Source organism: Hyperolius riggenbachi, chromosome 9 (assembly GCF_040937935.1).
Source record: "Hyperolius riggenbachi isolate aHypRig1 chromosome 9, aHypRig1.pri, whole genome shotgun sequence".
NCBI classification, from domain to species: domain Eukaryota; kingdom Metazoa; phylum Chordata; class Amphibia; order Anura; family Hyperoliidae; genus Hyperolius; species Hyperolius riggenbachi.
This window is the reverse complement of record NC_090654.1, coordinates 7,641,371-7,667,681: the sequence shown is the minus strand read 5'-3', so window position 1 is coordinate 7,667,681 and position 26,311 is coordinate 7,641,371. Positions and strand designations below refer to the sequence as shown.

The 26,311-nt window shown below is 46.6% G+C and overlaps 1 protein-coding gene across 1 annotated transcript in view; it reads left to right on the top strand.

Moving 5' to 3' along the window:
* Nucleotides 1-21,305, top strand: part of NUP210 (nucleoporin 210) — a 187,836-nt gene extending 166,531 nt beyond the window's left edge. The window contains exons 34-40 of the mRNA XM_068251846.1: nucleotides 3,823-3,946; nucleotides 13,230-13,376; nucleotides 14,774-15,024; nucleotides 16,124-16,331; nucleotides 17,836-17,943; nucleotides 18,027-18,095; nucleotides 20,428-21,305. Coding sequence (XP_068107947.1) covers nucleotides 3,823-3,946; nucleotides 13,230-13,376; nucleotides 14,774-15,024; nucleotides 16,124-16,331; nucleotides 17,836-17,943; nucleotides 18,027-18,095; nucleotides 20,428-20,534 — 1,014 coding nt within the window. The 3' untranslated portion in view covers nucleotides 20,535-21,305. The remainder of the gene's footprint in view (nucleotides 1-3,822; nucleotides 3,947-13,229; nucleotides 13,377-14,773; nucleotides 15,025-16,123; nucleotides 16,332-17,835; nucleotides 17,944-18,026; nucleotides 18,096-20,427) is intronic.
* Nucleotides 21,306-26,311: the final 5,006 nt, after the last annotated feature.

Genomic DNA, 26,311 nt, shown 5'->3' with positions numbered 1-26,311 from the left:
TCAAGTTTGAGGGATCTCAAACTTGACACCGTTGGTGACTGGGATTAATATTTGGAAAAGTAGGTAGAGCCTACAAGAGCCAATCAAAATTCACTTATTGATTTTCAAGGGGAATATTGAAACTGCGGCCATTCTTACACTGTTAATGGCAGAGGCCTCATACCTGCTACAGTTGGTCGTTTATTTATAGTATTTATAAAGCGCCAACATATTACGCAGCGTTAAGTGACTGGGGTTCAAATTCACTAAAGGGGCGGAGCCACAAAAAGCTAATCAGATTTCTTAACTGGATAAACTGCTTCCATTAGCACAATTTTGATGCCAGCAACCCGAAAGCTCACAAACTTGGTCATGTGTCAAGGTTACAAAAAGTTGGTGGAGTCAAAACAGATTTTTTTTTGGGGGGGGGGGGCGGGAAATTGTAAACTGCAGCCCTTCTTCACTGTTAATGGCAGGGTTCTCAAACTTTGCACAGCTGGTTACTGGGTGACTGGGATTAATATTCAGGAAAGTGGGTGGAGCCTAAAAATGCCAATCAAAAATCACATTTCGCTTTTCAAGAAGAATAATAAAATTGCTGCCATTCTTACACTGTTAATGGCGCAAGCCTCAAACCTGGTACAGTTGGTCATTGGGTCACTGTGGTTCAAATTCAGAAAAGGGGGCAGAGCCACAAACAGTCAATCAGGTTTGTTTCATTTCATGGGAAAATACAAATTATTGATTATTATTTATTTATTTTAAGTATATAGCACCGACATTTTACGCAGCGCTGTACAGAGTATATTGTCTTGTCACTAACTGTCCCTCAGAGGAGCTCACAATCTAGTCCCTACCTTATTGAATAGCGGAAGTAATAGAGGCGCCAAAAAAGTATAAAATAAGTTAAAAACCGGCTAAAAGGAGGGAAATGGGTGGATTCGCCTCCCCCAAATGTACAAATGACAAGGCTAATGTAGCCGTAAGTTTTTATAATTCTATTTATTAACACAATTCTCCAATAGTGATGCAACGCGTTTCACGGGCAAACATCCCGCTTCATCAGGCAATATAATAAGGAGAACACTGAAGAAAAGAAACGGGGGGGGGGGGGGGGGGGTTGGAAAAGGGAACAAGAAAAAAGAAAGGAGGGGAGAGAAAAAACAAAAGTGGAAAATTTGATGCTAGAAAGTGCTCAATACATTAGCAGAAATGTTTCATGTTATAAGATAATCATCATCATGAAAGGAGTATTCTTGTGGTCTTTATAATATTATCTGGAATGTTATATTTGTTAGAACAAACTCCTGCAAAACTAGCCTACATACATATAGCATACACATATGCATACACCTACCCATATACACATGCAACTCTGCCCGTATATGACTCACAACAAAGACCCTCGTTTAGTCTGTGTGGAAGTAGTTCATTAAATTCAGTTGTGCCCATTAAATATCGTATATAATATATAGATAAAAATAGAAATACAAATTCATGAATCCATACATAGACCTTCATGCACGGCGGCATGTGTAAAGGAATAAAAATAAAAATCCTTTTGTTGCTTACCATTTGTCGGTCAGTCTGTAGCCAGAGCGCCTCTATAGGGCTGTGAGGCCGCTCGTAAGCTTCTTATAGTCTAAGTGGCGCCAGACTTCTGATCAAGCAGGCGCCGGAAGCGGAAGTGACGTGGCCACCGCCGCATGCGTCAGAACGTACGCATGACGCCATTACGCCTGTGGGCCGCAACGTACGCATGACGCCATTACGCCTGTGGGCCGCATGCGTCAGAACGTACGCATGACGTCATTGCGCCTATGCGGCGGCAATGTCGCATCATAAATCCGTATGTGTAGGGGCGGATGCGTGCATGAAGCCGCATCCGCCCAAACGGGGGTGGAATTATCAAAGGGACAGGCGGCGCATGCGCAGTCCCAGAAGCGCTGCGCCCTTTATGAGAATGTAAATTAGATCAATAAGAGATTAAGAAATTTGTCAAAATTGATGTATATATGTGAAATAAAAGGAATTGGATAATTAAATTAAATCAAGTCTTGAAATATTTTAGTATTTTACATATTAAATATTTTTGTCAAAAATGGGGCTCTACTGCCCTCCAGTGGAATGTGAGGTCATAGACCCTGACCTATATTGAATAGGGAAAAAACAATGGAGAAAAATAATATGGAAAAATACTACTAATAATAATGAAGCTTCTTGGTCATAACAACACTTGTGTACTATCCACATTCACAGCAATATGTATCTAAATTTTAAACAAAGCTTAATCACAACAAAATTTGGGCAGACAGAAATGCATGTAAATAAATAAATCTGATGCATTAAAAAATCATAAAAATCATAAAATCAATTAAGACACGGGGGAAAAAAAACAAGTTTAAACAGGATAAAAGAGAGGACTATACTAAGGCTGCTTACACACAGGGACGTTACAGGCGCACGTTAGTGCAGCCTGTAACGCTTCCCCAACGCACAGCAATGTAACACAAGTGGGCTGTTCACACAGCCCACGTTGCGTTACATGTAATGCTGCACGTTCTACGCAAAGTGCAGCATGCTACGGCGTTGGAGCGGCTATAGCCGCGTTAGACTGTTTGCACATGCGCAGTGGGGGGCGGAGAGGAGGCGGGGAGAGCCAGCTACAGTAGCCGCGCACATGGCTACTTAATATTCACTGCACTGGCGGGCGCTGATTGGCCGGCGGGACCACGTGATGCGGAGTGTCTCGCTCCGCATCACGTGGTCCCGCTGGCCAATCAGCGCCACTCTGGGAGACATTATAGGACTCGAGCCGCCTAACGCGGCTCACTCTACCGTCCTCTCTTGCAGCACCATACGTTGTGTTAGGTGCACGTTATGCGACCTTAACGTGCCACCTAATGCAACGTCTTGGTGTGCAAGAAGCCTAAAAGGGCTCAGTGAGCTCGTGTTGATTTAAAATAATTTCTCTAAAACTTCATTGAGCCCCTCTGGAGCGAGGGTTCTCAGTACTTGGATCCAGTACATCTCTCTGGTCCGGATGACCTCAGAAATATTTGGTGCTTGTATGTGGTCTATAAACGTGCCTACCTTAGTCATGTCTGTATCGTGTAGTGCATGTATCAGTCTAGGGCCAATTAACTTATCTGTATGTTTTTGGGATGTGAGAGGAAATCGGAGTGCCCGGAGGAAACCCACCCAGACACAGGGAGAACATAGAAACTCCTTGCAGATGTTGACCTGGTTGGGATTCGAACCAGGGACCCAGCGCTGCAAGGCAAGAGCGCTAACCACTTCGCCACTGTGCTGCCCGATTGATGCCAAGGACCCCAAAACTCACAAACTTGGTCATTAAGTGTTTGTGCGTTAGGGTTAGAAAAATTGGTTGGAGCCAACACCAGCCAAATACCCGGGCAACGCCGGGTCATCAGTGGGCGGAGACAAATACAAATTTCCCTGAGAAAATGTAAACTGCAGCCATTCTTACACTGTTAATGGCAGGGTTCTTACTCAGTGAATGGGATTAATATTCAGGGAAGTGGGTGGAGCCTACAAAAGTGAATCAAACTTCACCTATTGCTTTTCAAGGGGAATATTTACTTGGTGTACAGATCCAATCAATATTTTTCTGAGCTTTCAACTATTCTATTCATGATTGGGTAGAAATTGAACGTAGGTGTGTGGTACATTGGTCAATCAGTCAGAAAAATTGATTGCTATTCTTGAATTGAACAGATATTTAAATATTGTATGGTGCGTGGCCATCTTTACAGTTTGTGTTTCCGTTGGTACAGAAAGGTGTTTCAGGAAGCGATAGTCTAATCTTATTGTCTATTTCAGGTGTCGATACGTTCTCCCCAGCGAACGCGAGTGGTGGATGCCAATGGTGAGAAAATCCATTTACAGTCGGCACATCTGCATAAATTTCTGGTGCAAATTGGAGAAAATGGCAACAATTTGAAAGGTAAATATAACAAAACGTTTCTCAAATGATTTTCTTGCTGAATTGGCCAGTTTTCAAGCGAGCGGCACCGACCAGCGAAATCAGAACTCCTGTCTGGAAAAGTATTTGTGTATTTCTACTTGTGCTGCTGGAATATGAAGCGGCTGTCAGTAATGCGATATACATGTTACCGATTTCTCTTTAGCTCTGAAATACAAGACTACCTCCCTTTTTTTGGGGGGGGGGGGGGGGGTTTGTCAAAAGAAAATTTCAATGGATCCAATGTTGTTAATCGAATCCATTCACCAATGGGATTTTGCAGCGGATCTGTTGCAGTCCATAAACTCAGTCACAACCTATTTCGTGTTAAATCAGCGTTTCTTTCAAAAGGATTTACTTGTTACCCTAAAATGGTGACCCATACCCCCCCCCCCCCCCCCCCCCGCGCCATTTCTTGCATTTGCAGCCTTGCACATGCGGTCTCGGCCCTGCGCAGTACAGCGACGCACACAGAAGCATCGGACGCACAAACCTGGGCTTTTATTAGTTTAGATTTTTCCTATTCCACAAAACATTGAGTACATCCTAGGCTGGTACACACCATGCAATTTGTACTTCAGATACGATGTGAGCGAGTCAGACAATACTGGGATCTGACAATGATTGGACACTATCGCGCACACATGCAATTTTTCCGCAAATTGCGATAATTTTTCCAATTGGTTGTTCATCAAAAATAAATTGGAAACAAAATTGCTACCAGAGTTGGACATACACACGAAACACACAAAACGATGGCTGGTTATTTCCAAACTGCTTCCAGTCAAGAAAGAGATCGATTTTTTTTTAACGTTGGTTTCAGTCTCTGGCAGTTAATAGGCTGTATAATTATTATTATGATGTTGCACGCAGTGTTCTTCCCAGGGTCTTTTAGCCGGGTGCTCCGCCCGGCTAGTTTTGGTGACCACCCAGCTGTTATTACCTCACCTCCTCCTAGGCTGTAATAGAGTTGCTCACAGAGCACCGGCCCTGCATCCTCTCATCTCCCCCACCCAGCTACTATTTCATGCCACCCGGCTGGAAAAAAAATTCTGGGGAGAACACTGGTTGCACGGCTTATACCAGGCCTAGTATTATTATTATTATTTAGTATTTATATAGTGCCAACATCTTCCGCAGCGCTGTACAGAGTATATCGCCTTGTCACTAACTGTCCCTTACAGGAGCTAACAGGCTAGTTCCCTACCATAGTCCTATATCTATATAGTGGAGTGTATGTGTTGCAGTCATGAGCCAATTATCCTATCCGTATGGTTTTGGGAAGTGAGAGGAAACCGTAGTGCCCGGAGGAACCCACGCAGACACGGGGAGAACATACAAACTCCTTGCGGATGTTGACCTGGCTGGGATTCGAACCGGGGACCCAGCGCTGCAAGGCGAGAGCGCTAACCACTACGCTACCGTGCTGTTTACTTTATATTCTACAGCGGTCTGTATCAAGCTTGTTATAAATAGTCATGGCTAGATTACTTTTCTAGATTATTTTTTAAAAAAAGCAATAATTCTTGCTTCTGCTAAGGGCTTCTTTCTTTGCCTCTTTTATGACCTACTAGCTGATGACCCGGGGTTGCCCGGTTATATATTTGACTGCTGTTGGCTCTGCCCACTTATTCTCACCTGGACACTCAATACTCAATGACCAAGTTTGTGAGCTTTGGGGTCCTTGGCATCAATAATTAGTATTTTCCCATTGAAATGAAACAAGTCAATAGGCTGTTTGTGGCTCCACCCCCTTTTCTGAATTACTGGCTGTAGCAGGTTTGAGGCATCTGCCATTAACCGTGTAAGAATGGAAGCAATTTAAATATTCCTTTTAATAATCAATTGGGGGAATAACAGTGGGCAGCACGGTGGCGTAGTGGTTGGCTCTCTCGCCTTGCAGCGCTGGGTCCCTGGTTTGAATCCCGGCCAGGGCACTATCTGCCAAGAGTTTGTATGTTCTCTCAGTGTCTGCGTGGGTTTCCTCCGGGCACTCCGGTTTCCTCCCACATTCTAAAAACATACAGATAAGTTAATTGGCTCCCTCTAAAAAAAATTGGCCCTAGACTACAGTACTTACACTACATAATATAGACATATGGCAATGGTAGGGATTAGATTGTGAGCTCCTTTGAGGGACAGTTAGTGACAAGATATATATATATATATATATATATATATATATATATATATATATATATATATATATATATATATATATATATATATATACACTGTACAGCGCTGCGTAATATGTCGGCGCTATATAAATACTAAATAATAATAATAATAATAACAGTGTAAGAATGGCTGCAGTTTGTTTTCCCAGTGAAATTTGTATTTGTCTCCACCCAGTTTTTGTAACCTGGACACACAGTCACTCAATGACCAAGTTTGTGAGTTTTCGGGTTCCTGCCATCAAAATTGTGTGAATGGAAGCAGTTTATCCAACAAAGAAATCTGATTGGCTGTTTGTGGCTCCACCCCCTTAAAGTGAACCTCCAGACTAAAAATCGACTCAGCAGCACGGAAAAGGCTTGGTGTTTCTTTAACAGTTTCACAGCATCAGAACTTTGTTTCTCTTATACAAGCCTCATTTTTAGCTGCACAGAAGAAAACTGCCCGGGCAGTTTTCCCCTTATGCTGTGCAAAGCATGATAGGATTTCTGATGTTGTTGTTCTTTCTGAATTTGACATTTGAAGCCTAGTGCTTGCAGCTGGGAGGGGTTATCAGGACACAGGACAGTTGGAACTGTGTCTTCTGCTCCCTGTCACCTCCTTTCAACCAAAAAGATGGCTGCCCCCATGACAAAGATGGCAGCCTCCATGAATCACAAACATTTGCCTGTTCTTTTAAAACAGTGTGGGTAAAAGATTATATTACCTATCTATTCTAATTAACATAACTAACTTAATGACAGTAAGTTTGTTTATGCTGAAGTTTCCCTTTAAGTGAATTTGAACCCCAGTCACCCAATAAGCGACTGTAACAAGTTTGAAGCCTCTGCCATTAACCGTGTAAGAATGGCAGTAGTTTAAATATTCTCCTTAAAAATCAACAGGTGAATTTTGATTGGCTGCTGTATGCTCCACCCACTTTCCTGAATATTAATTCCAGTCATTCAGTGACAAAGTGTGGCAAGTTTGAGAATTCCGCCATTAACAGTGTAAGAATGGTTGCAGTTTATATTCTTCCATGCAAAAAAAAGTTGTTGGCTCCGCCCACTTTTTCTAACCTTGACACACAGTCCCTCAATGACCAAGTTTATGAGATTTGGGGTCCATGGCATCAAAAATTAGCATTTTTCCATTGAAATGAAACATGCCCATGAGAGGTGCTCGGAGTCCCTTTAAGGGATGCTATTTTAACAGAGTTATTACAAGTCAGATGAAATTATTATTATTAACCACTTCCCCTCCCCCAGCACGAGGATCTACGCCCCTGCAAAATCTTGTAACAGCGTGCAGGGACATAGATCCTCGTCTACTGAAACCACCGGCCGCCACTCGCTCCCGCTCTCGTTACTACCACCGATCGCTACACGGGCGATTAATGAATGGGAACACAGTTGCCATTCATTTATCTAAGTTGCCATTCATTTATCTAAGTCTCCGTGTGAATGATCGCTGCCAGTAATGAGATGCCGCCCTCATTCACAAAACCCGATACTTACACGTCCATACATTACGTTTGCTTAGTAAGACTACGCATAGGGAAGTTATGCGCGAGGACATCTTGTTGCTAAATAGTAAAACTACATATACCCACTTTTTTTTTTTTTCTTCCATGAATTGACATTTTTTTTTTAACATTTAAAATTAACCGATTACCTCCCACACTCCCCAATAGTTATTCACCAAAAATGTTGTAATAAAAAATAAAAACATAGTTAAAAAAAATACATACATAGTTACCTTAGGGACTTAACTTTTTTAATATGCATGGCAAGAGGGTATATTACTGTTACTTTTTAAATTATGGGCTTGTGAATCGTGACAGACACAAGTGCAAAAATGCACCTTTATTTCTAAATAATATATGGGCGCAATACATTGTACTAGTGAAATATTTTAAAGAGAATCTGTACTGTCCGATTTGTACAATAAAAAAACATACCAATCGAGTCACTGTGATCTCCTGGATTCCTCTTTGCCATTTCCGCCGCTCCCTGCCGCGATCGTGGCTTTTAATCGCCAGTTTTAGGCAGTGTTTACAAACAAAAACATGGCCGCTAACCAGGAAGTGATGTATGTGTGTGTGTCTGTCTGTGTGTCTGTCTGTGTGTCTGTCTGTGTGTCTGTCTGTGTGTCTGTCTGTGTGTCTGTCTGTGTGTCTGTCTGTCTGTCTAGTAGTTATATTACAGAGACAGTGCAACTAGAAAAGGCTGCAGTAAGCCAGACCACATTAGAAAAGGTATAGGAACTTATAGGATAGAAGAAATAAGGCTGAAAATGTTGTTACAGAGTCTCTTTAAATGCTGCAATAACCGAGACAAATGGGCAAATAAAATCTGTGGGTTTTTAATTACGGCAGCATGTATAATTTTAAATCTATTATGGCCAAAAACTGAGAAATAATTCTTACCAACCAGTACCCCCAAAGAAAGCCTAATTGGTGGCGAAAAAACACAAGATAAAAATCATTTTGTTCTGATAAGTAGTAATAAAGTTATAGGTGGATGAATGGAAGGAGCGCTGACAGGTGAAAATTGCTCTAGTTTTTTTTAAGGGAAGAAACCCTTGGAGGCGAAGTGGTTAAATACACATTACAAATGATATGATAATGCAAACCGTTATATACCGTACTAGATGCATATATATTTCTAATTATAATTCTTATAGCTATTTGAGATTACATAACAAATGACAATTTAATAATAAAAATTAACTATTTTTCTGACACGAATGGCTATCCTATATCCCATTTAGCAACAATAGTATGACTGGACACGCAAATTATATAGCCTGCGCTCAATTCCGGAATATAGTAATGTATATTTCAATGTCCCTTTTAAAAGGGTTTTGTCTATCTTCTTTACATAGATTTTAAACGCTTGTTCAAAAATGGTTTGCAAAAAAGTAAATTTGTCAAAAATCCTAGGTCTGCTGGGATCAATAATTGATGGGGATGGTGTCCATAAAACCAAACATTTGATTGTGGCCACACTACAAGGAGTATGCAGGTACTCTTGCTAAAGTCCGTTTAATGTCCTTATTGCCACTTAAAGGGAACCAGAGAGGAACTGAAAAAAAAAAAGAAAAGTTTTATACATATCTGGGGCTTCTTCCAGCCCCATAAGACTGGATCGCTCCCACGCCGCCATCCTCCGCTTCCTGGATCGGCGGTACCGGGTCCCGTCACTTCCGGCGGACGCGTCAAATTGTCCGCATCACAGGGGCTCCCGGCATACCCGTACGCATGCGGCTGCGCAGTAAGCAGCCGCATGCGTACTGGTATGCTGGGAGCCCCTGTGATGCGGACAATTGTCCGCGTGCTGCCGACGACTGGCCAGTCGGCCGAAACTACGGGACCCGGAACTGGCTGATACAGGAAGCGGAGGACGGCGGCGTGGGAGCGATCTGTGCGTATGGGGCTGGAGGAAGCCCCAGGTATGTATAGGATCTTTTTCCTGGGGCCTCTGGTTCCCTTTAAAGTATTGGTTCATTAGATCCCCGTGGTTTTCAGGAGAGAGGATAAGCTCGTGGGTCTGCCTACTTACCTCAGCAAAGTCTTCCAGCTCCCCACCATTTGTAGAGGTTCGGTTTCCGTGGCTCACCAAACTACCGCTCCGCTGCAATCTGCGTGGTTCAAGTTGTTGCGCAGTTGCCATGGCTTGAAAACGCGGTTTCCCTGCTGACTCCTACGGTGGCCCGTGAGGTCCAAAATTGGCCAACACGTTTGACTCGTTTACACAAGTTTTTTTCAAGGCATAGGATACTACTTCAGAAGGAATGCATGTGGATCTATAAATGTAATATGACACCACATGGAATTAATGCAGAGTTTAATTTGGGGGTATTCCTATAGATGGAAATTGATAAGGCTCTTCCCCTCTCTCCAAGTAAACATCATTCATTATATTTTTTCTTTTGACAATAATCGGTATGATTTATTTGAGGAATAGGGTCCCCCCCCCCCCCCTTTGGCCTCCCCCTAAGGAGTGAATAATTGTTAAAATGGTTTAGATGCCTGTTACCCGGTGGGGACAGGTATCCCCCATCATTTGGGTGGGGAGGGTCTCCCGGCTCCTCTCTCGACCTGACGCTTTTGTCCATAGGTTATATCAAAAGCTGGCTAGAAAATTATGCGCTGTAGACTCATGGCAAGTTGTTACTTATTGAAAATAATGTGCTATATTAGCATAAAATAATGCATATATTAAGGGTAGTACTGTGATGAATGTAAGATCAGGTATGAGCTCTGAGACCTCCAATATAAAAAACAGCCACAAGAGGGAGTTAGAGGGCATTCTGGTATTAAAGGAATTGTACGGGACAAAAAAAAAGTGTTTCACTTACCTGGGGCTTCTACCAACCCCATGCAGCCATCCTTTGCCCTCGTAGTCACTCACTGCTGCTCCAGTCCCCCGCCACCAGCTAGTTCTGCTTCTACCAGCCCCATGCAGCCATCCTGTGCCCTCGTAGTCACTCACTGCTGCTCCAGTCCCCCGCCACCAGCTAGTTCTGCTTCTACCAGCCCCATGCAGCCATCCTGTGCCCTCGTAGTCACTCACTGCTGCTCCAGTCCCCCACCTCCAGCTAGTTCTGCTTCTACCAGCCCCATGCAGCCATCCTGTGCCCTCGTAGTCACTCACTGCTGCTCCAGTCCCCCACTGGCAGCTAGTTCTGCCTCTACCAGCCCCATGCAGCCATCCTGTGCCCTCGTAGTCACTCACTGCTGCTCCAGTCTCCCGCCACCAGCTAGTTCTGCTTCTACCAGCCCCATGCAGCCATCCTGTGCCCTCGTAGTCACTCACTGCTGCTCCAGTCCCCCACTGGCAGCTAGTTCTGCCTCTACCAGCCCCATGCAGCCATCCTGTGCCCTCGTAGTCACTCACTGCTGCTCCAGTCTCCCGCCACCAGCTAGTTCTGCTTCTACCAGCCCCATGCAGCCATCCTGTGCCCTCGTAGTCACTCACTGCTGCTCCAGTCCCCCGCCGCCAGCTAGTTCTGCTTCTACCAGCCCCATGCAGCCATCCTGTGCCCTCGTAGTCACTCACTGCTGCTCCAGTCCCCCGCTGCCAGCTAGTTCTGCTTCTACCAGCCCCATGCAGCCATCCTGTGCCCTCGTAGTCACTCACTGCTGCTCCAGTCCCCCGCTGGCAGCTAGTTCTGCTTCTACCAGCCCCATGCAGCCATCCTGTGCCCTCTTAGTCACTCACTGCTGCTCCAGTCCCCCGCTGGCAGCTAGTTCTGCTTCTACCAGCCCCATGCAGCCATCCTGTGCCCTCGTAGTCACTCACTGCTGCTCCAGTCCCCCGCCACCAGCTAGTTCTGCTTCTACCAGCCCCCTGCAGCCATCCTGTGCCCTCGTAGTCACTCACTGCTGCTCCTGTCCCCCGCCGCCAGCTAGTTCTGTTTCTACCAGCCCCATGCAGCCATCCTGTGCCCTCGTAGTCACTCACTGCTGCTCCAGTCCCCCGCCACCAGCTAGTTCTGCTTCTACCAGCCACATGCAGCCATCCTGTGCCCTCGTAGTCACTCACTGCTGCTCCAGTCCCCCGCCACCAGCTAGTTCTGCTTCTACCAGCCCCCTGCAGCCATCCTGTGCCCTCGTAGTCACTCACTGCTGCTCCTGTCCCCCGCCGCCAGCTAGTTCTGTTTCTACCAGCCCCATGCAGCCATCCTGTGCCCTCGTAGTCACTCACTGCTGCTCCAGTCCCCCGCCACCAGCTAGTTCTGCTTCTACCAGCCACATGCAGCCATCCTGTGCCCTCGTAGTCACTCACTGCTGCTCCTGTCCCCCGCCGCCAGCTAGTTCTGTTTCTACCAGCCCCATGCAGCCATCCTGTGCCCTCGTAGTCACTCACTGCTGCTCCAGTCCCCCGCCGCCAGCTAATTCTGCTTCTACCAGCCCCATGCAGCCATCCTGTGCCCTCGTAGTCACTCACTGCTGCTCCAGTCCCCCACCGCCAGCTAGTTCTGCTTCTACCAGCCCCATGCAGCCATCCTGTGCCCTCGTAGCCACTCACTGCTGCTCCAGTCCCCCTCCACCAGCTAGTTCTGCTTCTACCAGCCCCATGCAGCCATCCTGTGCCCTCTTAGTCACTCACTGCTGCTCCAGTCCCCCGCTGGCAGCTAGTTCTGCTTCTACCAGCCCCATGCAGCCATCCTGTGCCCTCGTAGTCACTCACTGCTGCTCCAGTCCCCCGCCACCAGCTAGTTCTGCTTCTACCAGCCCCATGCAGCCATCCTGTGCCCTCGTAGTCACTCACTGCTGCTCCAGTCCCCCGCTGGCAGCTAGTTCTGCCTCTACCAGCCCCATGCAGCCATCCTGTGCCCTCGTAGTCAATCACTGCTGCTCCAGTCCCCCGCCGGCAGCTAGTTCTGCTTCTACCAGCCCCATGCAGCCATCCTGTGCCCTCGTAGTCACTCACTGCTGCTCCAGTCCCCCGCCGCCAGCTAGTTCTGCTTCTACCAGCCCCATGCAGCCATCCTGTGCCCTCGTAGTCACTCACTGCTGCTCCAGTCCCCCGCCACCAGCTAGTTCTGCTTCTACCAGCCCCATGCAGCCATCCTGTGCCCTCGTAGTCACTCACTGCTGCTCCAGTCCCCCGCCACCAGCTAGTTCTGCTTCTACCTGCCCCATGCAGCCATCCTGTGCCCTCGTAGTCACTCACTGCTGCTCCAATCCCCCACTGGCAGCTAGTTCTGCCTCTACCAGCTCCATGCAGCCATCCTGTGCCCTCGTAGTCACTCACTGCTGCTCCAGTCCCCCGCTGGCAGCTAGTTTAGTTTTTGCCAACCTCGGAGGTCGGCGGGCCGCTTGTGTACATTTTTACGCATTCCCGCTAGTGCAGGAACATTAACACATACATTTTTACACGTTACCGATAGTTGTAGCGACCGTCTAAATCCATTCATCAACATGTAGTAGCCGATCAGATACTAGCTGCATCAAGCGTCCAAATCGCCACTTGCTGATCTTACACCCAAATGACCTGATCCAGGTGGGACTTGCAGACAAGATTGGTAAAAGTTCCTTTCAAGCATTTAGAAAAGTAATAAACTTCAGTAACGATAACTTGTTTTTTTATTGTTTTAGGGGAATGTTCCGCAGCTCAGATTGAAGCGATTCAGGACCTGCATCCAGAACACTCTGTAAATTGCCAATTACGATTTAAGGATCAGAAGCTTGATTTTGCTCCCTCGGAAATCTTTTCTGCTCTCACAGCTTTTGATGTAGAGTCAGGTAAATATATATAATAATGTAGTTTCCCAGTCTCGAAAGGTTTGTGTGTTTGGTGGTGCGTGCCACAGGGCGGGGCTGCTGGGGTCCATAGGGCGGGGCTGCTGGGGTCCATAGGGCGGGGCTGCTGGGGTCCACAGGGCGGGGCTGCTGGGGTCCACAGGGCGGGGCTGCTGGGGTCCACAGGGCGGGGCTACTGGGGTCCACAGGGCGGGGCTGCTGGTGGCCACAGGGCAGGGCTACTGGTAGCCACAGGGTGGGTCAGCTGGTGACCACAGGGTGGGTCAGCTGGTGACCACAGGGTGGGTCAGCTGGTGACCACAGGGTGGGTCAGCTGGTGACCACAGGGTGGGTCAGCTGGTGACCACAGGGTGGGTCAGCTGGTGACCACAGGGTGGGTCAGCCGGTGACCACAGGGCGGGGTAGCCGGTGACCACAGGGCGGGGTAGCCGGTGGCCACAGGGCGGGGTAGCCGGTGGCCACAGGGCGGGGTAGCTGGTGGCCACAGGGTGGGGTAGCTGGTGGCCACAGGGCGGGTCAGCTGGTGGCCACGGTGAGGCAGCTGGTGGCAGCACTCCTGTTGCAGTGGGGTCAGTATAGGTGATACAACCAATGTACTTGTATAAAGCTGACCACCAACTTCCCCCTCAACAAACTTTAAAAAAGTATGTTATAGCCACTCGTAAGACAAAAAAATAAGTAAAGAAATGCTGTAACATTTCTGTGAAATCACTTGCAGCGATGGGCTTCCGAGTAGAAGTTAAAATGAGGCTTGATTGCCTCAGGTGTGAGCACAGGAGACGGGGCTACTTACTCTGAAGTCTGTTGGCTTCTCCGCGTCTCACTCCACTCGCACGCGACCTATGGGACACGTTGCACGACTCACTGTCTACAGCACTTCCTCCTTCCGGCTTGAAGGAGGAAGTGTGGTAGCGAGGCTTGGAATGCGTCACGTGCGAGTGGACTGAGACGCATAGAAGCCAACAGACTTCTGGGTAAGTAACTCCCTGTCTCCCCTGCTCACACCTGAGGCAATTTAGCCTAATTTTAATCACAAATTCTAGTGGCTTCATATTCTAAACCCCATCGCTGATCACTTGCTAAAAATTACAATTGCGTTTGGTGATTTTCAGTGTAAAAGCCCTTAGTTTGGTTAGTGAGAGTCTTGTAAATCCAGCTTGCATACAAATTTAATGCAAATGAAACTGCACCAATCCAATTCTCTTCTTGCTTATTTTTATTGCACCAGATGCATACAATTGTTGTGTTTTGAAAAGCCTTCCTGTGTGTGGCCGGTGTTCCTGTGTGTGTGACCCGTGTTCCTGTGTGTGTGACCCGTGTTCCTGTGTGTGTGACCCGTGTTCCTGTGTGTGTGACCCGTGTTCCTGTGTCCCCTCCAGGCCATTACACCTGTTCCCTCAGCCGGCAGAGGCTCTCCGAGGCCCAGATGAAGCAGATCAGCTCTGGAGACGCATCGCTCATCGTAACGGCGTCCGTCCTGGGAAATCACGTGTACAGAGAGCAGGCGAGCGCGCACGTTCCCGTCTATCCCGGCTTCTACACCAACCAGAAGGAGCTGATTCTAAACAATCACTACACATCCACCACGGTGAAGATATTCGGAGCGCCAGACGTGCTGAGGAACCTGGAGGTGAGAAGTCGTACCTGGAGGGGATTTATGTCTGGGTGGACCTCCTGTTTTATACCTTCTTGTTTTTTAGGTTTTTTTTTTTAACAAACACCAGCCGCACTGAGTGCTAGTGGCCCGGCTAGTATGGTAGCATTAATCATCTCCTAGTGTAGTACAGACTGTTGCATTATAGTTTGATGTTTATTAATTAACTTCAGGAAACCCAAGGGTGAAGAAAGATTTTTACATACTTAATGTTATTTATTATTACAATAGCGTATATACCGTATTTTTCAGACTATAAGATGCACCTAGGTGTACAGGACAAAAACCAGGGGGAAAAAACTATATACTAAACCTGATGCTCCCATGGTGAAGGGGCATCTTGTGTTTTATGCCCCCTTTCTACCTAATGCCCCCTTGTACATCTTGTGTCTCCGTGTCCTCCTGTGTCCCCCATGTGTCTGCCTCTGTCCTCCTTGTGTCCTCCTCTATACCCCTTTGTGTCCCCCTCTATACCCCTTTGTGTCTCCCTGTGTCCTCCATTTGTCCCCCTGTGTCCTCCTCGGCATGGGCACAGTACAGGGAGTCCCTGACATTGTGGCCGGTTGGAGGTTTGTATTGGCAGGCGTTCACTAGTCAGGAACTCCCTGCATTTGGACTATAAGAAGAAATGACGTTTTTTTCCCACTTTTGCGGTACAAAAAGTGAGTCTTGTAGTCCAAAAAAATACAGTAGATGAGCTCTGCCCTTGTTGGAATATGTCATGTTACACCATTCCATATAGGTCATTTCTGGTGCCCAACAACCTCGAGTACAGCCATTCAAAACACACACACTCTCTCCATTCATATCATATGGAGGCGGGGCTTACACTTATTGTCTATGGAGGCGGAGCATTTGCTACTACAGATTTATAGCTTAAAAGAAAAAGGGGGGGAGGGGGATTGTTATTAGGTCACCATTTATAGATTGCATCCATGTGATTATTTCCCACCACTTGGATGCCCAAAACACTAAGTTGATGTTGTTGGAGGCCTCGCTATAGAAGGTAGAGGGTCCAGCTCAGCTGTGGACTTTGAGGTCTTGGAATCTGATGTTTCCTTTCTGTCCTCTGCAGGTGAAGTCGGAGTCCTCGGTCATCACCGTATATCAGAAGGAGCGGCAGACCGGCCCGCCCAGCTTTGTCACCTATGAAGTCGCTATATCGGATGTGCGCGTGTTAAATCGCGGCTCGCTGTCCACCTCCATCACCTTCTCCAACTACCTGTCAGACCAAACCGTCACCGTCCCGGTCAGACTCATGGCGGCCGAGGGACCTCTGAACGGTAATTACACCGCGTAGCACGGCGCTTCCTCACAGCCGAGGCTGCTGGACTTCAGCTAAAACATTTAGGAAAGTTCAGACTTCACTTTATGGGCCCATTATGATTTTTCTTTCCTTCTAAGCAGATTTTCCTGTGCTGTGTAATATTATGTGTTTGATCATCGGAGCAGCTCAGATTTAAGGATTTCTTTTTACTGTGTGAATTTTTACATCCAAACTGAAAGCCACCACTTTATGAACATTATACGCTGCTATTCATATCCGGGCTGCTTTACAGACTGGTTGTCTCAATAGTCTCAGTGAATTTATTAACCGCGTAACACACCAGGAAGCTGGTTCTGACTTCCTCTTTTATGTAATGGTAAAAGTGTACCGGAGGTGACATGACATGATGAGATAAACAGGTGTATGTACAGCGCAAAACATCTTAATAGCCAGGCTGTTTTCTGGTTTTATTTTGCTGCCTGAAAGAGTTAGTTTCTAGTCATGGAAGTGACAGCTTCTTCTGTCTTGTCTGTAGCTTGTGGGGAATATAGTACACATCTCTAATAAGCAAATTACAGCTATAAACTTTTCCTGGCAGAATACAACTTCTGAGGGCAGGGAGAGATTAAGTACATGAACTATTGACCTTTTTCTAATTCTGGGACACTTTATAGGCTGCCACTGATTATAGACAGTAAAACATTCAACCTACTTTGTAAATGTTTAAATAGAAAAGAAAACTATGAGATACTTAGTCATTTTCAGGAGTAGGAGGATAAATATAATTATCTGTCACCGCAGATAAGCAATTATCTGTCAGTGTGTACCTGCAGGAAGCAGTGCTTTGCCGTACAGTGTGCGCCTCTATTTGTAGAGAGAAGGGCAGTCAGTGGTGGATAATTCTGAAGTCTGGTACACACATCCAGGATTGATTGGCCAATGTTACCAGCTCCATATAGTATGATGGCTTACCCACACAATCTGTTCATAGTATTCACAATCTTTTGGTCCTCATACTCTATGGCGGTGGTAGAATTGGCCAGTTATTTGACAACCAAAATGTAATGTGTACCAGGCTTGAGAATTGGTAGCAAAAGAAATTCTGCCCCATGTTTTCCATCAACTTATGTAGGTAAAAATGTTCTGTAAAAGGAATACCTTTCAATGGCTAACTGATTAAGTTTGGTTATGCTTTCAGGGATCTACTCCCCTTCTTCAGACGTGTTTCCAGATGTTAGCTGAAGTAAAACACCAGCTTATTACTCAACTGACACAGTAACTGTTACAACTCTCATCTACTGTGGCTATTTACCCGCATCAGTGTTTTACTTCAGCCAACATCTGGTTATATGCCTGAAGAAGGGGCCTGGATCCCTGAAAGTTTTAGCCATTAACAGGTATTACAGAACTTTGTTTTCTACACCTGTATCCTGATGTATTGGTGTTTATCTGCCCCCCATGTTGTTACACGTATAGTCATTCTGTCACTGATCCGGCCTCCGATAATGTGTTTCTTGCAGTTCCCTATTCCTCGGATCCGGGAATCTTCCATCACATCCTGAACTCTTACCAGACCCTCTTCTTCCTGCTGTTCTCCCTGCTGGCAGCGGCTGCGATCGTCCTGCTAGGTAACCAGCGTGTCACTGTACTGACATTACATTGATTACTAATGCTGTATTTATCACACGTCTCTCCCTTATTCCCTCACCAGTGTTCTCACCCAAAGAGAAGAGCAATCATCCGGCCTTCAAATCTTCTCCGTCTCGATCTCCGCACAATGGTACGTACTGTGACATTAGGAGATCCTTTGCTGCCGATACTGATGTGAGTCCAGCGCAGGCTGACCTGAATCCTTCCGCGATATGTCTGATTGTTCAACATTTCTCCTGGAAGTAATACTGAAACCACTAGAGAAACAGTTACCTGTGTTCTGGATCGTGTAGAGCAGGGGTGTCAACATACATAGTAGGCCGAAATTGTACGCTGGGACCCAGCCCATGGGCCAACCTCAGTCTGCTGGCCACCTTCCTCCCTTATTCCCAGGTGGCCCCCCTCCCTCCCCTATTCAGTTCCCTGGTGTCTAGAGGTCTCCCCCTCCCTCCGCCATTTGGCTTCCCTGGTGATCTAGGGCTTCACCTCCAATATGGCTTCCCTGGTGGTCTAGAGTGGGCCAAACATAAAGCAAAGTGGGGTAACCACTTGAGGGCCAAATCTGAGGGCCAGATTCGGCCCACGTGCTAGAGTGTGACATATATGGTGTAGAGCCGCCTTCTCTCTGTTCCCTCATTCCACCTCTCCATTCCCCTCAAAGTTATTCAACCAGCTGGTGGAACATGACTTGACGACTTTTTTTTTTCTATTAAAATGTCTTCATTGTGGTGCCCATACATGGTACAATCTTTTCATTTTTTTAATAGATAATTATATTTGATCTAATGGAATAATCAAACATAAAGATCTTTCCAAATTGTCCGATCGGATTTTTATTGAAAAAACTGAATAATCGTTTGTTTTTCGTTATTGAAAAAAAAGATTATTTTCGACTTTGATTCGATCGTTTTGGTTGAATAAATGGGAAAATGGCACGTTTTTATTGTACCGAGTATGGGCACCATTAGAGTGTTTGCTCCTTGGACCCTCAGACCTACCAGTAGCCTCCCCAGACTGCCCTCTGCCAGGAGGTTCTGCAGGCCAGGGCATAGCATTGCTGCACCCAGTGCTTGTGGCTATTATTCGCCATCTACACTTCCTGGACCCCCCCCCCATGCACAAATGGGAAATGGTGATTTTAGAACTTGCCCATCTGGCCCATTTCCAGCAGGCCTTCCACAGCAATAAGCGGGGCTATACCCCTGATGGTAGCGCCATGTCTCCTGATGAACTGGAGAGAAAAGGATTCTATGGTGACTACAAATTATCTTTTTTTTAATGGTTTAGAAGAGCAAATTGATAAACAGATAAGAGGCAGAGGAGTCCAGATTTTTACCGCCCATAGGCCCACTGTCACCAACCCCGCCCTTGGGGGGGGGGGGGGGGGGGGGGCACAGGACCAGCGCTCCACTGCTCACCCCTGTGGAAGCAAGGCAGCCATGGACTGGGTTTGCAGCTGCTGCGGTTTACATGTTTGGCAGTTTAAGTGCCTTAGTGTGCCAGCCCACTGCCCGCCCCTTGCTTCCTGGCGCCCTAGGCCATGGCCGTTGTTGCCATGACAGCAGTGACTTCTGACTTAAGCAGTGAAGCTCTGTCAGTAAGGGGCAGGGTTACACGATCTATGCCTGTGTGCTGCTGTAAGTGTAACGGAGCGCACAGCGCGTCTGTGGCTGGATGGATTCATTACATCAGGTGCTGCTCCGTACCCTGAACAGTAATACAGTAATAGGCAATGCCGTAGTGTATTGTGTCCTGCAAGAGAAAGCAATGTGTCTCTGCGACTCTGTACTCTCTGCAGTGTGCTGCGCAGCGCTGGGATGGAGACTAACTGATCCCAAATGTGTTTCAGTAATAAAGACATTAAAGAGGCCCTGTAGTGACATTTAGTAGAATGCTGTACATTTTTCAGGACACCCACTTTTACGGTGGGCATCAGAAACACTTCCTATAATCTGTATGTTGCCCTACATTGATATGTAGCCCCACCCCCAATGATGTCACAGCCTAGGCATAATTCTCCCAGAGCATTCTGGGACACACTAGTTATTAGTTTGGTACTAGTCTAGTTTGAAGGAACCCAGCAGGAAATCTCACAGGGAACAGTTCTCCAATCTCAGTTGCCTCTAGAGAACAAAGCATTGAGATTGGCCAAATAGTGTGGGCGGAGTTTACTACAGCCTATCTGACACCTAGCAGAGGGGGCTGTCCCTCCCAATCACGCTGGTATAATTTCCCTGCTGGATTCCCTAAGGAGGAGACTAGTGCATTATGTGTACTGGCTTTGGAGAGGAATAAAGCTGTCGCCGCCTGTGATGACTTTCAGAATGTAAATCGGGGAGAGGAAAGATTTTACAATGTGCAAACGCTGACTATTATCAAGGAATAACTTAAAATATTATTTTTGTTCATTAGGTTATTGTCACTACAGTTCCTCTTTGAGCATTTGTTTTCTTTCTTTTCAGGCTTCACATCGACTCCGCCTATGAATTACCCCGCCTCGTATTCCCCCAACTGGAAGAACAATTCCCAACAACGACTACTGTGGAGTCCTGACTACGCGTCCAACTGAGAGGCCGCCGCTCGCCGCAGTCCTCCGATATTTATATTGCGTGCCTTCTTCAGCGAGCCCCGCCCCCCCTTTCAGCGGGCCCCGTGCGGAGTGGCATGAGGCTGACGTTTTATGACGTCCTCCAATATGTATATTGCGTGCCTTTTACGCGTTGGCGGTTTATGACTGTTGCTTTGCTTTATAGTCAATGTTTTGGTACTTTGTTTTATTTGGACAGATTTTTTTCTGTTTTTGTTTTTAAATATGTATCACTTCATCTTGAGATTATTTTGCTAAGGCCTTGTATCCAGAGCAGGATCATCCTCCAGGCAACCTAGGCAGGGGCCTTGTGGGTGTCAAGGGGCCCAGCTGCTGCCTTCTCTGACCTCTCTCCACTTCAGCTTACCAAAAGGACATTACATCCATCTCTGCTTGTATCAATCCCTCCAAATAGCAATAGTGACATCTCCTGAGCTCACCTAAGCGCTGGGTTGTTTTCCAGCATTTGCAGTGGCAAAAAATGAAATCTGGATTTACCTGGGCTTCCTCCAGCCCCCTGTATCCTGCGCTGTCCCCCAACATCCCCTCGGTCCCTTCCATGGTCCTGCTGGCGGCTCCAGCGATTTCGGCTGAAGTGGCGCATGCACGCTCCTGCCGCGTTATCACACCGGTCGCCGTAAGCATCCTGCGCATGCACAGTTCAGTCTTTAGAGAGGCTCATGGCGACCGGTGTAATTGCGCACTGGTATCGAACACGTGCAACTTCATTCGGAGTCACCGGACTGCCGGAGCCACCAGCGGGACCAGAGAAGGGACCAAGAGGACGCCGGGGGACCTCGCAGGCTACGGGGGCCGAAGGAAGCCCCAGGTAAGTCCAGATTTCGTTTTGTTTTTTTACCACTGCTTAAGCGCTGATATCCCGGAGTGCTTCCTAACATGGGCAGCTCTGTCCTGCACACTCGGGAGTGCTCACAAGAGGGCGCTATACACATGCCCAGAGCGGAGCTGCCAATCTTCTGAGGCACTCGGGGGTGCCAGTGCTTCCCAGGATCCCCAAAGCCGTATTCAACCAACAAGGGGACAGTGAGAGGAGCAGGGAGGCTACAGGATCCCTTCCCTCTCCACAGAGTATCATCTGCCTTTATCTTTATTCACTTCAGTTCTTCTTTAACCCATTAGTAACTTCAGTAGCGTTATCGCGTGTGAGAGAGGTGCTCGGCATTTGGCCTCAGTTGCAGAACTCCCTGTGCTGTAAATTCTTGGAATGGAATGCTATGATCTCTCTCTACTAGCAGAGGATATAGAAACTGAGAGCAAAAGCCCTGTGTTATTGTCTCACACTGCCCCCTAGTGACAAGTGGCCATAAATACACATTACAACAGTACATATTAGCAGGAAAATGTAAGAAATAACAAAATTTAGCTAAAATAAATTCGCCGGGTGAACTTACAATCCTCTAAATAAATTGGCTGCTAAAGGGTTAAAACACAAACCACTTGGGGAGGTAAGTGAAAAGGAATTAGGAATATTATGGGAGGTGCCAGTGTACATTTTGAATAATAAAAATCCAAGATGATGCATAAATAATGGGCGGGAGGAAGCGGTCATGTGACACATTCGTGCGTTGCTGTTTTGGTGGAATAATCCCGCGACACCATGTCCTGTATACAAGGCCTTAGCACTATATGATGTACATTCTCATCTTTCCTGGTTTCCCGATGTAGGGAATCCTGACTTATTTATTAAAGCGGAACATTTACAGACAGCAGAGTCCCGATCTCACAAATCTGAGTCTCTCGTGAATTCGGCTGCAGTAGTGATATCTGATCAGTTGTCAGTTGAGCTTTAGTAAATAACCCGGCCAGTGACCACTCAGAGCTCCTTCTCAGGTCTGCTTCATTTTTCATATCGTCTTTGATTTTAGAATTCATTTTAGTGTGTGTTGTTTGCATTTCTGTTTAACTCAGGAATATTTTGCACTGATTTCCAGCTGTAGCCTAGCAATGTGAGCCCTGGCCTAGCAATGTGAGCCCTGGCCTAGCCACATGATCTGTAGCCTAGCCATGTGAGCCATGATCCCAAGCCATGTGAGCTGTAGCCCCTAGCCATGTGATCTGTAGCCTAGCCATGTGAGCCGTAGCCCCTAGCCAGTGAGCCTTGGCCTAGCCATGTGAGCCGTGATCCCAAGCCATGTGAGCTGTAGCCCCTAACCACGTGAGCTATGGCCCAGCCACATGAGCTGTAGCACCTAGTCATGTGACCCTGACCAACTGAAAGTCTGGCGCTGTGAATGGTGGCCCATACATGCTACAGGTTAGCGATGACCGTGATTGGCTTATCATTCCCACTGCCGCAGGAAGTACCCGTTCCCGGGAGGGGGTGGTGTGATTCCTTATATAATTATTACAGCACATGATTTATAGGAAGAACAGGATTGGCTGCTGTGGACAACAGATTTAGTTACACCAGAAGATTTAAATCTGGTTTGTGGCGTTTGATTTGCCGCCCAAGTTTTTATTTGTAGTTTGGGCATTAGAAACAAGGAATTTTGTTGTTGGCAAAAGCTCCAAATTTTGCTGTCTTTTTTTTTTTTTCTGCGAAGTGGCACAATTGTTTGATTTTCTTGCAAGTATAAACTGAGCCAAATTACAATAAAGGGAACCTGTCAGGAGAGAAATATGGCTGCAAGCTTAAATGCGGTTTAGGTTATTTTCTATGAGAAAGCACACAGATACTGAGAGAACCAGACAACCCTTTTACTTCTTCCAAAGTTACCGACAGTGCTGCGAGAATAACTGGAGGCTCAAGGCAACCAATCCTCTGTCTGCCCCTTGTGATCCCCCAATCACTGATTTCTCAGATGTTCACAGAAAACCTGTGCAAAGAAGCAACCGATAAGGCTCCTGGTTTTATTTAGCACATGAGAATGGTTAGCAACCGTTGCAAACTTACTCAAATTTTCTGCGCAACTTCTTCGGTAAAGATGGTTAATTCGATACCTTTTCTGGTTTGCTTTCAAATGTCATGCAAATTGTAGACTGCTTAGAAGTGGGCCAATCCAAATTGGCAAGAAATAAACTTGAATGGCCCAGTTCCAAGTTGTCTTAAATTTGCAGCAAATTGGAATACCTAGAATCTAATTGGCAGTCTAGCGGATGGTCAATAAAATGCAAATAACTCCAAGGTCATGCAAATTTGTGCAGCTAGAAAACGGGCCAATTCCACAGTGGAATTCAGTTTGGCCAATTTCTAAGATGGATAAATTACGACATTTGTATACTTCTACATCAACTTGGAATGATTTGCAGCTCACTGACCCTCCCCTGGTCATACTCCATATCTCCACATTCTGTCCATACAAGGCCGGCATTACATGACCTTAATATGAATGTCTGTACATGACGGAAGCCCCGCCCAGACGCCTTGTATTCTGCACACGGGTTCATATGAACACATTACAACTACATGCTAAGCACATGCGTGTACCTGCTTGGTGGACATGGTAATAAGTCATACAGCTGGCTGGTTTCTCACATGCAGGGAACCTCCTGTCAGTGTTTGCGTGTTTCATGTGATAATGGCCTGTCTGCACTATACACGGAGGAAGGGGAGACGCGCAGTTTTAATGCAAAGTTTCTGTACTTATATTGATTTCCAGAATAACCGTCGTGTTAAAGGGGCCTGAATAATTCATGTGTCAGATCTCGCCGTGCTGAAAATTTCATGATTCACTCGTGTTCTGACGCCATGCGAGGAAAAAACGCCGGCAAAGTGTGCCGAATCCGGCAAAGCCAATGTGAAAATACGAGAATTAGTTTCCTCTGTCGGGAGACGGAGGAAGATCTCCCTCAGGAACCGAGAAAACTCTCCCGGACTTTATACCTCAAGCTGAACGCTGTGTTTTTGTTGTAACTTTCCTGAACTCCGGTGATTGTACACAAAGTAACTCGCTCTGCCACAGGAAGGCTGAATTGTTTTATTTCTGCTGACTGTCACTGTGACACCGCCTGTGCCTTATGTTTTATTTCTGCTGACTGTCACTGTGACGCCGCCGGTGCCTTATGTTTTATTTCTGCTGACTGTCACTGTGACGCCGCCGGTGCCTTATGTTTTATTTGCTCATAATGGCTGCAGTGCTGATTTGTCTTTGTAAAGAAGATAATAAACTATGTTTCTTAATAAAGGTTATCCGTGGTCGTCTGTGGAATCATTTAATGTCCACGTTTGTGAATTGGTGTATTTGGGTATTATTATTATTTATATAGCGTCAGCATCTTCTGTAGCGCTGTACAGAGTACAAAGCATACAACTGATGAATGGGCAGTCCAACACACTGACCAATCAGGACAACAAGCAACACATACAAATTCATGAAACCACTTGGCAATCCAGGGTTTTCACCCCTTAATATGCCTGACAATTTTATTGGCTCCTGACCGGCTCGCAGGGCGAGTGGACCGGGGAAATGGGTGAGCGACGTGATCTGCGGTAGCGGCGATTCCGTGTGGCTAGCCCCAGTTTTCGGTGCCAGCGGTTTCTGGCACCTGATCGGACTAGCTTATTAAATGCCGCTTTGTATGATTGTGCTATTCTTTGTGTTGATACGTGTTGCATTGACAGGTGTTTTTGCATGATACGTGTTGCTGTGTGGTCCTGGGGGGGATGGTCAATGGATTGCTAATAATTTCAAGTTGGAAATTTATGCAGCTTGGGAAAGAGTCAGGTGCAGTCGCTGCATTCAATTGGTCCATCTCCAAGTTGCATAGATTTGCATACAATTATCAAAAAATCATTGTATTGTAATTATTAGCACATCCTTGACCTCTCTGTAGGCCACCTTACCGTACAGAACCTTTCTTCAGAGTCGTGGTGGGCTCTGTGCTGGTGGGAATGAGAACCATTAAATGTAATTGAATTTGCGGTGCCCCTGGGTCTCTGCGCTGGAAACCCCGTGTAATGCAGCTGCTCCGAGTCCCGGGAGCTGATCTCATGTGAAACCAGGAAAACAGACCTGCCTTTCTGGCTGCTGCCAAAGCCTGTGAGGTCTCTATATAAATGCTGAAAATGCTGTTGTGAATGCCGGGGAGGGAGAAAGGTCTGTTTTCACAAAGCCAAGGTAGACCTGGCAAGGATCCGCATCGTCTAAAATACAAATCTTCATTCAAATCTTAAAACATATGCCAATGTAAATGATAATTCATAATCAAAGAATCACCTGTGTGCTGGTCAGAGCGGAGAACCCGTATTCGTAACGCCGTGCGTCGCTCTGACCCGACACATGAGGATGCTAATATGAAGATTCATTTTCATTGGCAAATGTTTTAAAGCCAAACAGATACTTACCTAAGGAGGGGGAGGGCTCTGGGCCCTATAGCGTCTTCCCGCTCCTCTCCCAGTCTGCTCAGCGCCAGCGCTGGAATTCATGGAGCGTTATAGGAATGGGCTCTATAGGACCCAGAGCCTGTTTTGTTTTGTTTTTAATAGATTTGAGTAAAGATTTATATTTTAGATGGCCTTGGGGGTGGCAGCTCCAAGGGTTTGGCTGCGCTCACATATGGTGTTAGATGCTGGTTCTGGGGCCCCGGGCAGTGAGAGTTCCCGGGGCCCCAGGCTGGCTCATGCACCATTGTTTTTAATTTTATTGTAGTATCCCATGCAGTTTAGTTAGGAGGGGGGCAGATGAGAGGGAATATCCTGCACGCTGGTGCCCCCTGCTGGTCATATAGCCATTGTCTATATGCAACTGAAGCCCTCTCCAACTGACTGGCTGACTTGCTCAGCTTCTGCTTGATTAATC